Genomic DNA, 17,859 nt, shown 5'->3' on the forward strand with positions numbered 1-17,859 from the left:
TCCGAGAACTCCTCCCTAACCTAATTGTAATATTCCGAGCATATTCCATGTTTCGACTTTTTCGATCCGGCGTACGGTTTGTCCTGCGCGGGTCCCGGCGCAACATTTTCGATACAAAATTCATTTTGGTAAATCAATAAAACCCGTATTCTCGGTAAACGGGAGCTTTTTATTAAACTATCACAATTATCACTTCGTAATACGTAACTAGGCGCTGAGACCAAGACCGTAGTACAAATTGTACTGATTTGGATAATTATCCCGATAATCGATACCGTTTGGATCAGTTTTTATAAATAAACGTACCATTTCATATCTAGAATGATCCAACAGGATACTAATTTTCCGTAATTATAAATAGCCTTTTATCGTATTTTATTTCGTATCAAAATCATTTGCAGACAGATAATTATATAATTTTCAGAGAAAAACCCTAATTTCCTAAAACTGTTCAAAGAATCAAACAAGCATTTGGAGGTGTTATTGAATTCGGTTTGGAAAGCTCGAGTAACCAATCTGAAGGACTTGAAGAGCTCTACCAGATTCTGTAATCCATACACCTGCAGAAATCAAGGTTATTTTTCTAAAAAATTATTTATTTTCGAATTTATTTTATTAAAAATATGAATTTTTGTTCGGATGATTGTTTGTATGATTTGATGATTGCATGTTGTAGAGCTTGTTTTCCTGATGATTTTCATATGTCATACGTCTGATTTGGAGTTCAATAACATGCTCAAAAGTGAGTTTAATTTTCGAATTTCAAAATTAGGGTTTATAACCCGTATGAATGTTCTTAATTGAAATTTGGGGGTTTCTTATTCTGTGATAGATTGATGTTGTGTTATAGTGGGTTGTGTTCTCTGTGAAATTTGCAATCTAGTCGTATAAGTCTCATGAACCAACGAGGTCTGTAGAGAAGGGAGTTGTGTTTTGAAGTTTTCCGATGTTCGCCGGAAACTAGAAAATTTCACGGCCAAATTCCGGCCAACTCAGGGATTGTTAGGTTGTTTTGATTGCATGGTTGTGTTCCTGGTAACCTGTAGATGTGATCTGGAGGTGTTGGTGGGGTGAGGACGCCGGGAACGTGTTCTCCGGCTACCCCCGACTTTTTCCGGCGACTGGACTGCAAAATTGTAGTTTGGTCCCTGCAGTTTTGAAAACGATGCAGTTTGGTCCCTGTAGTTTCCAGACTTTGCAAAAATTGGATTTCTGTTTTAAAAATGTTTAAAAATCATATTTCCTATTTATTTTTATTATAAAAATTCGTTTTTAATTTCTGAAAATTCTAAAAATTATTATTTTAATTCCGAAAATTATTTTTTATTCACAAATAAATCTGAATTAATTAGTTAATTAATTTCAGTTAATTTTTAATTGATTAATTAGTCAATTAATTCGAAAATTAATTGATTAATTGATTTAATTAATTATTAATTGATTTTTAATTAATTATTTAATTAGATTTAATTATTTAAAAATGATTTAAAAATTCCGAAAAATAGTTTCGAGCTTTAAAATATTATTCAAAATTATTTCCATGGCTCGATAATTATTCTAAAATTGTTTCTGAACCAGAATTGGCCAACCGAACCCTGTTTATTAACCCGAAATTGATCCAACGACCTGTTTTAATTCCGAAAAATGTTTTAAAAATCATTTTAAATACCAGAAAGCATATTTATGACCCGAGACTTCTTTATAAATGATATGTCATTGATTACGTGATGTATTATGTGTTATACGTGACCTGTTATTTGACTATCGGTCTATATATTCGGTGTTTACTTGGTTATTGCATAGATTTCAATCCGTTAAACGGATTTGGGTAAAACGAAGGGTAGATAGAAGTATGTGTTGAATAGAATCCTGTGAGTTGATGATTGATAGATGCTTATGATATGTGAGCAGAAGAGGCAAGGCGTAGGAAAGGGAAACAGGTAGTTGAGGAGTAAGACGATTGTGATTGAAAGCAAGTGCAGGATAGTAAGCTAATATCAGGCAAGTGTTCTGAACTTTCTCGAGATATTGTAATTCTTGATAGTCTTGTTGACATTGTAAGTGCTTTGAAGCACAGAAACCTAAATCCTGATTTCAGTTATTGTTCTTGAGCTATGAACCATATTCTTTCTAATCCATTGATTATTGTATACCCAAACAAGAACCACAAATCTACGATACTACTCCACAAATACATACAAACTAAATACCAGATACTGAACTGAATTATTATATACTCACTCCATGATATCTTATGCTTTGAAAGACCAAATCCTTGAAACCCTGAAACGTTGTTTCCTTTGTTATCCAATTCTTTCATTACCCAGCATTCAAGCTTTGAAAGTACATTGTTGATCCTTACAAGGATTTAAACCCTTTCATTGTTAAACATTTATTGTTGTTAATGATTTCGGTTATTGTTTATTATTGCATATTCTGTTATTATGCTAGAATTGGATTGTTTTTATAAAATTATGGACCAGATTCGTGGTCAGACCATATAATGGTCAAGTTAGGCCAATGTATGCCTTGGATCCAGTAGTTAGAGCAATGTTGTGTGCCTTGCTCGGGGTTAGTGCGTGACTGATCAGCAACCTAACCTTGGTTTTTAAATTAAAAGTATAATATCCAATTCTAAATCCTAATCCATTGTTCACTTGATATCATAATCATATTCACCTGATGATCACTATTCTCAGTTTTGTCATTGTGACTTGCTGAGCTAGTTAGCTCATTTGTGCGATGTTGTTTATATTCTTTCCAGTTAAAAATGAACCAGTTGGTAAAGAAGATCCCCAGTCCAGCGCGAGAGCTAGGGGTTCAGGTTGAGAAAGCTGAGCTAGTAGGCTTCTTTTGGAATAATTTAAGTTTGTAAAAGTTTGTAATAATGTTTAATACTCAGTTTGAATTTGAAATAGTTGGGATTTGAACGGTTTGTAATATATTAGTGTGTTTGGCTTGTGTGCATACTTTAACCTGTTGCGGTCCGTGGTAGTTGGTAAGTAGGGTCACTGCATATATTATTATTATCTTTATTATTGTTATAAGCAGGTTATAATTAAGGTGTGTGTGTGGACCCCAAAATTCTGACCCGGGTTTGGAGGGCGCCACAAACTTTCTCTCTTTCAGGTTCAGTATACTCAGAAGGATCCTTGGGAGCATAATGAGCTGGAATAACCATATCTCCATCTGTGGTTTCCTCAACTCTAACTACAGGAGTGAAGGGCCCATTCTTGAGGATACCAATGTAGAGATGATTGGCCATTCTTATAAACAACAACATTTTCTTTTTCCATAAAGTGTAATTGGCCTTATCAAAGGGAGGAATCTTGATACTAGTGATTTTATGTGTATTCATTTTTCCAAGATCTAATCTGTTTACTTTCAGATTTTTCTCTGATACCACTTGTTAGATATGAATACAACACAGGGGGGGGGGGTGAATGTGTTTTGGCTTAAATGTTTGATTTTCGATCGACTTGGGCTTTAGCAGTTGGTTGTTGTTTATGATTTAGTAGAATGGATGTTAAACATAAATAGCTGTGCAAATATATAAAACAAAGATCTTCAAAACTCACTTAATTTTATATTAAAAATCAAGCAGTGTTTTGCTACAAAATCTCTAAGTTCTTGTTTTAGAACTTAGCTTCTTTCTTGAGAGAGAACACGCACGCTTCTATTCTGATTGTTCTTCTTAACTTAACTAGAGGACCAATGTTAACTTTATAACTCAGTTAACTGCTGGTTTACACAGTGGATAATAAACATGCTATTAGCTTTTCTAAACTGTCACTTGTCATTTCTATTTATAGAAAAGCAAATCTTCCATTTCTGGCTTATCATATCTTTAGCATCCCGTGTTAACTTTAATCTCCTCTGTCAGTTAATCTTTGTCGTTGATATTGCACATCTCTCAAGCTGCTTTTTGTAGACTTGTCAATCCAGCTGTGTGAATTGTTTGTTGATTTGCAACCTTGGATATTGAACTGTTCTGCAATTCTGTACTTAGAGAAATTTCTTCACTTCGAGATCTTCAGTTAAGCTGTAGAGAACTCGACATCTCAATAGGCATGTTGGCTTGTCGATATCTCTGAAACTTCATTATTTCCTAGACTTATCGACAACTCTGAGTTCTCTAGTGAATTTTGGTTTATCGATAATTCAGAGTTCTCTAATGGACTTTGGCTTATCGATAACTCAGAGTTATTTAATGAATGTATACTTGTTGATATCTTTGAGTTCTCGACAGAGAATTCCTGAGTTATCTATACCCGGTGGATGTTGCTTATCCGTCGAGTAGTGATGGCTTATCCGTCGAGTAGACAGTCCTCGTCCATCGAGTAGATATTGCTCATCCGTCGGGCAGATGTTACTCATCCGTCGGTACTCTCTGGAGTTTAAATGACTTCTCGATAAGTCATTCTGGAGTTCTCGAATGATTTCTCTATAACACTAATTCTGTGACTTGTAGAGATCTTGACTTAGAATGTTTTACACCAAACAGATTTATTCAACTCCAAGCTTCTTCATAATTCTTCTGAGGCATGATCTTCTTGATCTTCTTCCAGATAGAATTCTTAGGCTTGACACTGTTTAGAGAAAAATGCTCCAGTCTGCTCCATTTACATTTTACAGACATTAAGTGTTACAAGTATGAATTACAGATTAAGGTTACAATACAACTAATCTTAGGGTTGTCAATATGAATTAGTCTTGTTATGATACATGCATGTCTTGCACAACAATCTCTCCCAATTTGTGAGAAGATTGCTTATCACAAATTCATGCCTGTTAACAAGACTAACCCCAAGTTAAAGAATGAAAATAAAATAATACAAAAGTTGATACACCACTTGTACATTGGACAGTTTACAATAATTAAGTAAAGTCTGAGCTGTCTGATTCTTTCTCAATTATATTCTTAATTTGCACAAGTATTTCCAATTCTTCTAGAATGGGGGTGTCAGCTAGAGCCTCTATTAGTTTCAGCAAATCTGGCTTAGGATATTTAGCTAACATCCCTATCCTGTAACTTGACAAAGAGCCAGCTTTTATATTCAGAAATCTTCCATCCTTTGATATTATGCTCTTGCCTGCTGCCTTCAACTCTTCTAATATACTCAGATCATAGATGTTGATGATATTATTAGCTCCAGTAATCTTTGACATCATCTATTATATATTACAACCATTGTGATTTTATTTGCATTGCTTCATGCAGATTGATTTTTGTTGGTCACAATTGCTCACTTGCATTTTAAATAAGAATAAACAACAATTAATATCTTTAGCTAATTGTCCTTCTATAATTCCAAATTTGACATGAAATTAGTAAATTATTGGATATGTAGAAGTACCATTTACTGCAAAATAAGAAAATGTCTTTCTTCCATTTGATTGATCATGCAAAAAAGGGCATGCATCGGTCTCAACTTACTACTGAAACTGGTATAATTTTTTAAAATTCGCTAGAGTATCAAAATGGTTGCAATGATTGATGTATCCAGAGATAATTCAGTAGTCATGATTAAAAGGTGCTTTATGTGACTGCTTTCTGCTAGAAAAAAGCAATCATATCCATTATGGACTAACTAAGCCAAAAATAGAAGTAGTTATACATTCATAGACTTGTCTAAAGCATAGACAACTAAATAAGCAAATATCAATGGATTTTTACTACATAATAACATGAACATTCTACCAAAGAGCATTTAGGCTTATCTTTGTTAATATATATATATATATATATATATATATATATGAAAGTACACACCATGGAGATATTGACTGTACCTAACAAAATATAAGTAGCACTCAGTAGATCATTATAATACAAATTTTAAATGTAAATTAGAAATAAGAAACAAACTGATCCACATCATAATTTTGAAAAATGAGAAAACCGAATAGAAAGAAAACTTGAAGCTTAAGCTTTAACTAATCTAGACTCGGCAGATGTTCGAAACAAAGTGTCAGTGGACTTGCTCATAGAAATAGAAGTGAATCAGTTGATACACTTGATTAAAAGCAGGTGAATAAAATTGATGTAGTAGAGAGAAATTACCATATCTTTCGACCTCAGAGAAGTGCTAAGTGACAAAAATTTTGAAGTAGGGCCATTGTTCAGACAAGCTTCTTGACTGAACAAAAGCTTCCTGACACAATAAGATAAGTACATGTATGAAGGTAGGAATAATCAATGCAGTAGTTGGTTTCCAGGTAAATACTCATACATAACTTTTGAACATGATTATGATCAACTAGGTGAAATTTAACTATTTATGGAGTCAAAAAATGATGATCAGTCTAAGACAGATCTTGTCAGATCTTTAGGAAGGGGACCAAGAACTCTGTTGTTACATAAAGATACTTTATTTACTTGACTCAGTCTGCCTTACCATTGTTATAAACCTTGACTCAGAAGCAGCTTAAGCAAAAGCTAAAAGAAATTAAAAAGATAAATAAGGAAAAAGAGCCTAGCAAGAACATGAATGGAAAAGTAGGTATCAATAAGAAAAATAGGTATAAACAAATTTTTAATGCACCTAGAAAGGCTTGTTTGAACTGTGGTAGTACTAATCATCTTGATGTTGCTTGCGGGAAGAATAAGGGAATGAACATTATTCTTCCTAAATCTGAGTTTAGGAACAGAACAGTTAGATATAGACCATAACAACCTCGTTTTCATTGTGGTAGTATTTTGCATTCTATTTACACATATAAAGTGTATCACAATTTATATTATGATTATATGAACTGAGACCCCCTTTAAATTAATCAAAAGTTATTTCTGCAAGTGTATTATATGACAGACATCAACTGAAGAATTAAAGAGAATAAAAAGAATCAGTTCAATGCTAGTCGTTTGTGAAGCAGATCAACACTAAACTTCAGCAAATCAAGAAATGGTTCTTTAAGTTCAATTCAGAAGAATTTAGTTGAAAACAGGAAATGGTTAAAGGGCTGAAGAATAAAAGAAATGAATTATATTAGAAATTGTTATAAGGCAATTTATCATAAAAGAAATTGCCAAGACCAAGTCAATTCAAGACCAAGACCCAAAATCCCAAATGTCCAAATTTGGTAATCAACAAAGTAGAACGTTTTCAAATATGAAAGTCGACCAAAATCATTATCGATTTTCATGAAAGTGTTTTGTCGATTTCCATAATATACAAATCGACATTGTATTATCAATTTCCACAAAACACAGTGCCGATTTCTAGAAAAAGAAAAGGTTGATTTTAAGAATTCACACAGTCGATTTGTAGAACAAAGATACAATTTCAGGTTATTGATTTGTGGATTTTAGTCTGTCGATTTGTAGAGGAGAAAGTAAAGCAAATTCAAAATGATTGGCACACAGCTTGCCACGTCTTCAAATGAATTTGAAGCCTGCACAAAAAAAAGCTGTTGTACATTCACTTAAGACGATCATCTTCTCAGCAAACAACAATTAATATCTTTAGCTAATTGTCCTTCTATAATTCCAAATTTGACATGAAATTTGTAAATTATTGGATATGTAGAAGTACCATTTACTGCAAAATAAGAAAATGTCTTTCTTCCATTTGATTGATCATGCAAAAAAGGGCATGCATCGGTCTCAACTTACTACTGAAACTGGTATAATTTTTTAAAATTCGCTAGAGTATCAAAATGGTTGCAATGATTGATGTATCCAGAGATAATTCAGTAGTCATGATTAAAAGGTGCTTTATGTGACTGCTTTCTGCTAGAAAAAAGCAATCATATCCATTATGGACTAACTAAGCCAAAAATAGAAGTAGTTATACATTCATAGACTTGTCTAAAGAATAGACAACTAAATAAGCAAATATCAATGGATTTTTACTACATAATAACATGAACATTCTACCAAAGAGCATTTAGGCTTATCTTTGTTAATATATATATATATATATATATGAAAGTACACACCATGGAGATATTGACTGTACCTAACAAAATATAAGTAGCACTCAGTAGGTCATTATAATACAAATTTTAAATGTAAATTAGAAATAAGAAACAAACTGATCCACATCATAATTTTGAAAAATGAGAAAACCGAATAGAAAGAAAACCTGAAGCTTAAGCTTTAACTAATCTAGACTCGGCAGATGTTCGAAACAAAGTGTCAGTGGACTTGCTCATAGAAATAGAAGTGAATCAATTGATACACTTGATTAAAAGCAGGTGAATAAAATTGATGTAGTAGAGAGAAATTACCATATCTTTCGACCTCAGAGAAGTGCTAAGTGACAAAAATTTTGAAGTAGGGCCATTGTTCAGACAAGCTTCTTGACTGAACAAAAGCTTCCTGACACAATAAGATAAGTACATGTATGAAGGTAGGAATAATCAATGCAACAGTTGGTTTCCAGGTAAATACTCATACATAACTTTTGAACATGATTATGATCAACTTGGTGAAATTTAACTATTTATGGAGTCAAAAAATGATGATCAGTCTAAGACAGATCTTGTCAGATCTTTAGGAAGGGGACCAAGAACTCTGTTGTTACATAAAGATACTTTATTTACTTGACTCAGTCTGCCTTACCATTGTTATAAACCTTGACTCAGAAGCAGCTTAAGCAAAAGCTAAAAGAAATTAAAAAGATAAATAAGGAAAAAGAGCCTAGCAAGAACATGAATGGAAAAGTAGGTATCAATAAGAAAAATAGGTATAAACCAATTTTTAATGCACCTAGAAAGGCTTGTTTGAACTGTGGTAGTACTAATCATCTTGATGTTGCTTGCGGGAAGAATAAGGGAATGAACATTATTCTTCCTAAATCTGAGTTTAGGAACAGAACAGTTAGATATAGACCATAACAACCTCGTTTTCATTGTGGTAGTATTTTGCATTCTATTTACACATATAAAGTGTATCACAATTTATATTATGATTATATGAACTGAGACCCCCTTTAAATTAATCAAAAGTTATTTCTGCAAGTGTATTATATGACAGACATCAACTGAAGAATTAAAGAGAACAAAAAGAATCAGTTCAATGCTAGTCGTTTGTGAAGCAGATCAACACTAAACTTCAGCAAATCAAGAAATGGTTCTTTAAGTTCAATTCAGAAGAATTTAGTTGAAAACAGGAAATGGTTAAAGGGCTGAAGAATAAAAGAAATGAATTATATTAGAAATTGTTATAAGGCAATTTATCATAAAAGATATTGCCAAGACCAAGTCAATTCAAGACCAAGACCCAAAATCCCAAATATCCAAATTTGGTAATCAACAAAGTAGAACGTTTTCAAATATGAAAGTCGACCAAAATCATTATCGATTTTCATGAAAGTGTTTTGTCGATTTCCACAATATACAAATCGACATTGTATTGTCAATTTCCACAAAACACAGTGCCGATTTCTAGAAAAAGAAAAGGTTAATTTTAAGAATTCACACAGTCGATTTGTAGAACAAAGATACAATTTCAGGTTATTGATTTGTGGATTTTAGTCTGTCGATTTGTAGAGGAGAAAGTAAAGCAAATTCAAAATGATTGGCACACAGCTTGCCACGTCTTCAAATGAATTTGAAGCCTGCACAAAAAAAAGCTGTTGTACATTCACTTAAGACGATCATCTTCTCAGCAACCAACTGTAATTTTACGAAGTTCCATTGAATGCCATATTTATTAAGCTTGTAATATACTATTATGCTGGTGAATTTGTTGTAGCTAATCATTATTGATTAGAGTTTAGCAACCTCAAGGTTTATATTATTAAAACAATATATTCCTTGAATTTTTTTATGCCTATTTATGTCCGTAATTTTAACAAAGAACTTGAAATGAATCGAAAAAATGGTAGGTATCGTAATCAACCCCCCTTCTACGATACTTTGGGACTAACAATTGGTATCAGAGTTTGTTGATTGACATAATATAGTTTTAATTAAATTGCCACCATATATGTACATAATACATAAGATTTCAAAAATATAAGCTGCTATGAATTTTTTTTATATAATATACATTAAAAAAATCAATTTGATTCAAATATTATATAATTTTGAATAACTTTGTTATGTACTTCTCTACCGAGATCTCTATAATATAATTCTAATTAAATTGACACCACATATGTACATAATACATAAGATTTTCTAATTAAATTGCAACCACATATGTACATAATACATAAGATTTCAAAAATATAAGAGGCTATAAAATTCTTTTTTATAATATACATTTAAAAATTCAATTTTATTCAAATATATAATAATTTTGAATAACTTTCTTATTTAATTTTTTACTGAGATCTCTATAATATATTTCTAATTAAATTTCCACTACATATGTACATAATACATAAAATTTCAAATATATAAGCGAAATGAAATTCTTTTTTATAATATATATTTAATTTTTTTTACTAATATTTTAGGGTATATATATATATATATATCTCTTAACATGATTTCAAAATTCAAAATTCAAATTTAAAATGATTTGATAAGTTCGGATAAGTCTAAATTTTTTATATAAATACACATGTGCAGAAAGTTTTCACTCATAAAAATTTTAACTTTGGGATGACACTTGAGAAATGAGAAGAGTATCACAAAATCAGTTTTCATAAATGGACCTCCATTAATGGATAATCCAAGTCTCACTCCATCATCATCGGAAGGTTATCATGTATTAAATTGTATTCATGTGAAGAAATTAAGCAGTAAAGATTCAAAACCGACTTTGCTTTACGTGGCGGCTTACGGCGTTACTTTCTCATCAAAAAGTTACCCTATGACAACAAGGAGACAAGAACTTGCATGAATCTTGAATTATTATGTCATTGTTGTTCATCAACATTATGTTTCAATTCTTCTTCTTTTTTCCTTACATTAAGTTGTATGATTATTTCTTTAGTATTTTTGCACTATGTTGTAGTTTCTTAATAAAATTACTCCTTATCTCCGAATGTGTTATTCTTTCTAGTTATATTTACCATCTTTAAATATGTGGTACAGTTTTACAACATGATGGTTCTTTGTTACTATTTTTAAGATTATCGCATCTAATTTTAATTATTAATCTTGAAAATTCTTCTACTAATTTTGAAAAAAATAAGTAGAAAAATATAATTGTAATGTTATACAACTTAAAGTGATATTATTTTATTAGTGAAAAATATAAAATAAGTTAATTCCATTATGATTTTACAAATTATGTTTTTAAAATTTTTAAATAATGAACCATCCTACACAATTTTCGATATTGTATTACAACTTACAAGTGATGAGCTAAAACATGCTAATTGCCAAATTAGGTATCTTTAAGGTAACATAATTTTATACATGCATACTCACGTGTAATTAATAAAATATTTTTTTACGTTTTTATAATTTTAATTCATTAATTTCATAATTTCACACAATATCATGTCAGTTTTTAATATAAAGTATTAGTAATAATTAACAAGTAATCTAATATATTTATTTCTCACTTAAAATATAAAAATGACATATTGTAATTAGTTTAAAAGTGTGAATTAAAATATAATTAGTATTGTAAACTCAATGATCAGTATATAAAGCATGTCAAAAGTGTAGATATTGTTTAAAACCATTCTAATTTCTTTTTTCAAACAAATATTTGACATATTGATCATTATATAATTATAAAAATTAAAAATTAAATTTATATTATTCCGATTAATGTTCCCATTAATCGGTCCGATTAATCTCCGACTTGCCCTAACGATTTCTAGAACACTTATTAATTATTATTATTATTATTATTATTATTATTATTATTATTATTATTATTATTATTATTATTATTATTATTATTATTATTATTATTATTATTATTGTTATTATGTTAGCGTGATGTATAGTGAATGACAGAGTAATACTATTACTATTTACTACCCTAGATAGGAAATCTGCAGAAATTGGGATTAATGCTCCAAATGCTATCCGGAATCGGAAACAGACATCAGAACTTGGGGGCGAAGTAACAAACTACTATTTAAGAAACCTATTGTTTGCCATAAACGAACTATCCATCTCTCAAAGACATACAGTTTCTGATCATCATGGCATCAAAGTGGGTTCGGACTAAGTTCTTGGGACAAGGATCGTACGGCTCCGTCTTCCGAGCAGAATGTGCATCACCATCTCTAGATTGCGCTTATTATCTACCTAAGACCGTGGCTATAAAATCTGCTCCTGAAAGTTGTTCTTGGTCTTTGCATATGGAGAAAGCTATCTTGGATGACCTTAGAGGATGTTTACATATTGTTCGTTGCCTTTCTAATGAGGATTTCAAGAGTACTAATGCACTTGGTAAAAAGTTTTACAACCTGGTTCTCGAGTACGCTGATCAAGGATCCTTGGAACAGCTGATCAAGTCCAAAGGCGGATGGATACATGAAACCGAAGCTAGTTGGTATGCATCGATGTTGCTGAGGGGACTCTCTTGCGTACATGGACAAGGGTACGTTCACTGTGATATGAAGCCTGCTAATGTTCTTGTTTTTAATATTCCTTCTAATGAATGTAAGGGGGTTCTCAAGTACAATCTTAAAATAGCTGATTTCGGATTGGCGAAAAAGGGTGGAGGAATAAGTGCTGGGGCAGGGAAGGAGTACAAGTATCGAGGAACTCTATTGTATAGTTCTCCGGAGTCTGTAGTTTTTGGGGAGCATGAAGCAGCAATGGACATATGGTCACTTGGTTGTATTGTGTTGGAGATGCTTTTAGGAGAGGGGGGCTTATGGAAAAATTATCTTCATGTCGATGCACAATGTTTAGCGGAGATGATTGCTAATTACGAAGATGACAGATTAAAGTGTTTGCTGCCGGAGCTGGATAACTTGTCAGTTTTGGCCAAGGATTTTGTGAAAAGGTGTTTAACAAAAAGGGTTGAAGAAAGATGGACTGCGGAAGAACTTGTGACGCACCCCTTCATTACGCACAATCAGGGTCTGCTGAAGAAGTTTGAGGCGCAATTGTCCTCTCAGAGAAGGATGCAGTTTCAAGCAAATACTCCGTACTATTCTTTATTCGGACCATCCCAGATCTCTTTGGGAGTTTGTTAGTTCAGTGTTAGCAGAACTATTTATATAGTTAATTTACTTTACTTGATATTGCTATGTAATAATGTTGTAAAGGAGTTACTGGGAGAGATGGTAACCAGATGGATGGTAAACAACATTGGTGCCTGGAGTTAGTACTCAAAGTTCTCTGTAGGAGATATGTATATCTGAAGTCAGTGTTTGATTAGCAACTTAATGTTAAAACTTAGAAGTTGTTGTTCTAGTTGGCAAGTTAATTTTAGAACTTGTGTTATTTTAAACCTTTAAGTTTCTGCTATTGGAATGTTACTCATCATGAGATTCCTGCTATTGTAAAGTTAATTCATGTTTATGGTTATGAGTTGTGAGTCACAAAATATTCATTTTCAAATATGATATATTTTTGTTCTATGTTTTAATATGTTATTTAAGTTCAAGAACAAATAAGTTCAGTTTACTTATAGATAAATGGTCAGCACTGCTTAGGTGATCAGCAAATTTTCTAGTAATAATGGAGTGCATATCACATGTGTATTTAATTTCATAAAATTGGTAGTACCATATATTAGAAACACGCCTTTGTTTCCTTGCAAATTCTCAAGCTCGGTAATGAATTTGGCAAATCATCGGACTCCATTACCACGCATCTGCAGAAACGGATAAGATTACTCAAAATAATAAGCAGATAAAACAGCTGCTTAGCGTAGTCGCGTAATGAGAATCAGTGGACGATAATGGAACCATTAAGCAGGTCTCTTTATCTCAGGTCTCGTTGGTCAGCATAGTTGATCAGCCAACTTCCTAGTAAATATTTATGTTTCCAGTATTCTAAAAATTGAACTATGCGATCTTAAAATGCTTTGAGTCCGTTTTTGGAAACTTGGGTTTGGGTTGGATGGTTATGTAAAAAAAATAGTTTGATTTATTTTTAGGGGTCTTGTGGATGTTTGGATGAGGCATATTTGGATGAGGCTCGGGCTGTGTTTAGGGAAATTGAGGAGAGGAGTGTAGTTTCTTGGAATGTTATGATTGATGGACTTGTTTGGATGGGGGAGTTTGATGAGGCTGTCAGATTTTTCCGTCAAATGCAGATGTTATTTGAGCCAGATAAGTATACGATACAAAGTATGTTTAGTGCTTGCGCTGGTTTAACGTCGTTGGCCTTAGGGATGGGTGTCATTGTTATGTTTTGAGGGAGCTTGGTAGTGAGCTTGGTGAGTCGATTTTGTTGAACAATGCGTTGATGGATATGTATGGCAAGTGTGGTGCAGTGGATATTGCTAGGCAGCTTTTTGAGAGGATGAACAAGCGTGATATTCATTCTTGAAATTTGATGATTCTTGGATTTGCTATGCATGGTATGGATGAGGCAGCATTAAAATGTTTTGATTATTTGGCTCAGGAAGAAGGGTTAGTGCCTAAATCTATCACATTTACGGGGGTATTGGCTGCTTGTTATTATAAGGGTTTGGTTGTTTGAGGGTCGCAGATATTTTGACATTATGGTTAATGAATACAATATTTAGCGTGTACTAGAGCACTATGGTAGCCTGGTTGATCTTCTTGGTCGGGCTGGACACATTGATGAAGCACTTGATATTATTGCAAACATGCACATGAAACCTGATGTTGTGATCTGGAGAAGCATCCTTGATGCTTGTTCCAAGAAAAGTGGAGGTCTACAAGACTACAACTAAGTGAAGAAGTGGCAAGGCAGCTCTTGGAGTCTGAAGGTGTTGATTGGAGTGGTACATATGTGCTTCTTTCAAGAGTCTATGCAGTAGCTAATCGGTGGAATGAGGTTGGTTTGGTAAGAAACTGGATGACTGATAAGGGAGTGAAGAAAGAGCCTGCAGAGATATATGGCATCACTCATGAATTCTTTGCAGGAGACACATCTCACTCATGTATTACACAAATATACAAACTGCTTGATGTCATAGACAAACGCTTGGAGGCAATAGGGAATGTCCCTGATGTTTCGCAAGGGCCAATGGTATATGAAGGGGAACTTGTAGATGGCAAAAGACATTTACTTAGGCTGCACAGTGAAAGACATGCCATTGCTTATGGGCTCTTTAACTTGCCACCAGGAGACCCAATACATGTGTTTAAGAACCTTAGAGTCTGCAACCATTATCACAACGTAACCAAGCTAAAATATTTATTTGTATTATCTAGATCAATCTAGTAAATTGCTAATGGTTATCAATAGAGAAATAAACAATACTTCATATGGTTGAGTGAAGAGGCATAGTTCAATTTAGGAGGTCCTCAAAAGAATCTACACAATAATCACTCCAGTTTTGCAACATCCTTCTTACAAGCAGGAGACAGAGGTCATCAAACAACTAAACAATGTAACAAGTTTTACATTTTTGTCCAAAATGCAACATGAAACATACATAGCTTTCACCATTATTTGATCTTTTATATTCGTCACTGAAAGTTATTAACTCTTACATCAAAAGAGATTACCAGATGCATGTCTCTGAAAATCATCCTCCTCTTTCGGTGGGGAGAAGAAGCCTCCTGTAAATTCTAGAGAACAAGGCTTCGACTTATCTTATAATCTCGACAGCAAAATACTAATTCTTACCTAATGCACCTCATAGATAAAGGCCCCTAGTTTTCGCCAAATTTTAAGTCACTGATACAACAAAGATCAAGAAGATACATTAGAGGAAGTGCTGTCAGATTCAGAAAGCATGCTCTTACTACTTAAGCTTGGTTCTGGGCGGAACATTATTAAGCACCAATCATAATATGAAGCATGTAGTAACTTTGTTAAAACTCACCTTTTTATGAGGATTGGACTACAACAACATTCATTGTCACATTATTGGGAGGAAGGTGCAACCTAAGTGGGTAAAGCTTTCCATTCAAAGGGCTCCGCGAACACACGGTGATATCAGTGAGTCCAGTCTCTTCCTCCAACCTCTTTGTTAACTCGTCAACTCCAGTCCCCTTGAAGGTAATCACAAGTTCATCCAAATCTTCATCTACATCCCCATATTCATTAGAAATGTGATAAAATATTAGCCTTCCATCACCTCTCTTTGGTGGCGAACTGACAAAAGAATCAGCAGACTGCAATGTGAACAAAAAAAACATGGTCAGTTACAAATTATATAGGATACTATTTGGCTTATTTACAATATCAAATTTATTAAATTGTACAACTGCAGTAAAGAAATGTAAGATTGTAATTAGAATTAACCTCAGGCCCGGAGAAACTGGCAGGAGTATTAGGTGTGCTAGATTCAGTAGAACCGAAAGAATCAGAGTGATCAGCAATCGACTTCTGCATTGGCTTTGGCGGGACAACCTCAACAACATCAATGTACCAGAAAATCCAATCCCTAGTAGCTGTCCGCTGAGGAATGTCATGAGTAATAGAGTTTCTCCATGGTGGAAGACCACCATTGGCTCGAAGAAACTGACCATATCGAGTTCTGAACTTCACCTGGTTATCACCATCTCTAAGAGGCTCCCATTCAACAGAGGAGTCCAGCCTGTCTGGCATAGTTTGGAGAACTTTACGACCCGTCACTCCAAGTAGAAATGGCTGATTAGAAGCTGTCAGATACTTGTTGTAACAACTCTTGAGGCGAATAATATTGTGGTTGTTGTGATCAGCTGGGAGGAATTCGACTGTCCACTTTGCCGCCTTAGTAGAGCCATGCTTGTCTTGGGTGACAGACTCTTCGTCGTCTTGGGCAGTTAAGTACTTTCCGTGACTGCTCCGGATTCGAACAGCCCTGGCATTAAGGAAGAGATCTATTGCTGGTACTTGTTGAAACGAAGTTGCTCGATTCTGGTAATAAATTTAAAAATGTAAGAAATTATAGCATAGACTGTGATACTATGTATTTAATATCTGGTTTAGGACAAAATGATAAAAACACGCGTACAAAAAACAATAATTTGATGAGCACTAGACAAATTACAAATTACAGGTAACAATTATACAGATAAGGACGGTAGGAACACAGTTTTGTGGTATGCGTGTGTGGATGTTATGTTTATTAACGTGGGAAGTTTAGTCAATTAACAATAATAGTTAAAGGCAGAAGCAGCTAAGAAACTCATGAGTTGATTGTGATTTGTTATGTTATTTGCTTAAGATACAGTACAGAGTAGTGGTAATTAGTCATTTGATTCCTGTGTTCATCATGGAAACGATCTCTTCAACTCTGAAAGATATACAAAAGCTTCTGTTGTGTATGGGGAAAGTCTAAGGCTTAATCCTTCCAGCTCAATTCTTTACAGACTTGAGTTTTTATAGGTATTTTGGGAATGCTTGTTGACTTGTAATGTTGGATGTGATTTAGTTATTAGGTATTTGCTTGAGTGAATTTCATCCTTCTTATCGTTTCATGGAATTTGGTTATTCTTGCTTTGGTTATTGTGATTTTGTGATTCTAGTTTAATAGTTTGGTATATAATTTCATATAAAATAGATGTTTGGTTCATGTGAACGGTAAAAGGAAATTCTACTAACATCACAATGGTAATTGTAAATCAATGTTAAACAAAACATCAGTTTGACTTCACAATAGTATGACAGTAAACAATGTCAATTTGAACTATATACAAAAAAAAAGAACAACAAAAATCGATGTTTAAAGAGATATTTGACATTGATTTTGAAAAAAATACTCAATATAGATTAAGGCTAACAATATTAAAAGTTTTTAAAATATACAAAAAAAAGAACAACAAAAATCGATATTTAAAGAGACATTTGACATCGATTTTGAAAAAAATACTCAATATAGATTAAGCTAACAATATTAAAATTTTTTAAAGAACT

At 33.1% G+C, this 17,859-nt stretch overlaps 1 protein-coding gene across 1 annotated transcript; it reads right to left on the reverse strand.

Annotated features, from left to right (window-relative positions):
• Nucleotides 1–15,750: 15,750 nt before the first annotated feature.
• Nucleotides 15,751–16,872, reverse strand: LOC141672590 (uncharacterized). Its single transcript, XM_074479230.1, has 2 exons — nucleotides 16,264–16,872; nucleotides 15,751–16,133 (listed from the first exon to the last, which is right to left on the reverse strand). Exons 1-2 carry the CDS (start codon nucleotides 16,567–16,569, stop codon nucleotides 15,846–15,848), a joined length of 594 nt encoding a protein of 197 aa, XP_074335331.1. The 5' UTR covers nucleotides 16,570–16,872; the 3' UTR covers nucleotides 15,751–15,845.
• Between the last annotated feature and the right edge of the window lie 987 nt (nucleotides 16,873–17,859).

Source organism: Apium graveolens, chromosome 1, assembly GCF_009905375.1.
Source record: "Apium graveolens cultivar Ventura chromosome 1, ASM990537v1, whole genome shotgun sequence".
Lineage (NCBI taxonomy): Eukaryota > Viridiplantae > Streptophyta > Magnoliopsida > Apiales > Apiaceae > Apium > Apium graveolens.

What these genes read in the sequence shown, in the direction of transcription:
- LOC141672590 (XM_074479230.1), bottom strand. Translation starts at nt 16,569, where the DNA reads ATGCCAGACAGGCTGGACTCCTCTGTTGAATGGGAGCCTCTTAGAGAT. An exon ending in CCAGTTTCTCCGGGCCTGAG is followed by an intron (nt 16,134 to 16,263) that starts GTTAATTCTAAT and finishes TTCACATTGCAG; the next exon opens with TCTGCTGATTCTTTTGTCAG.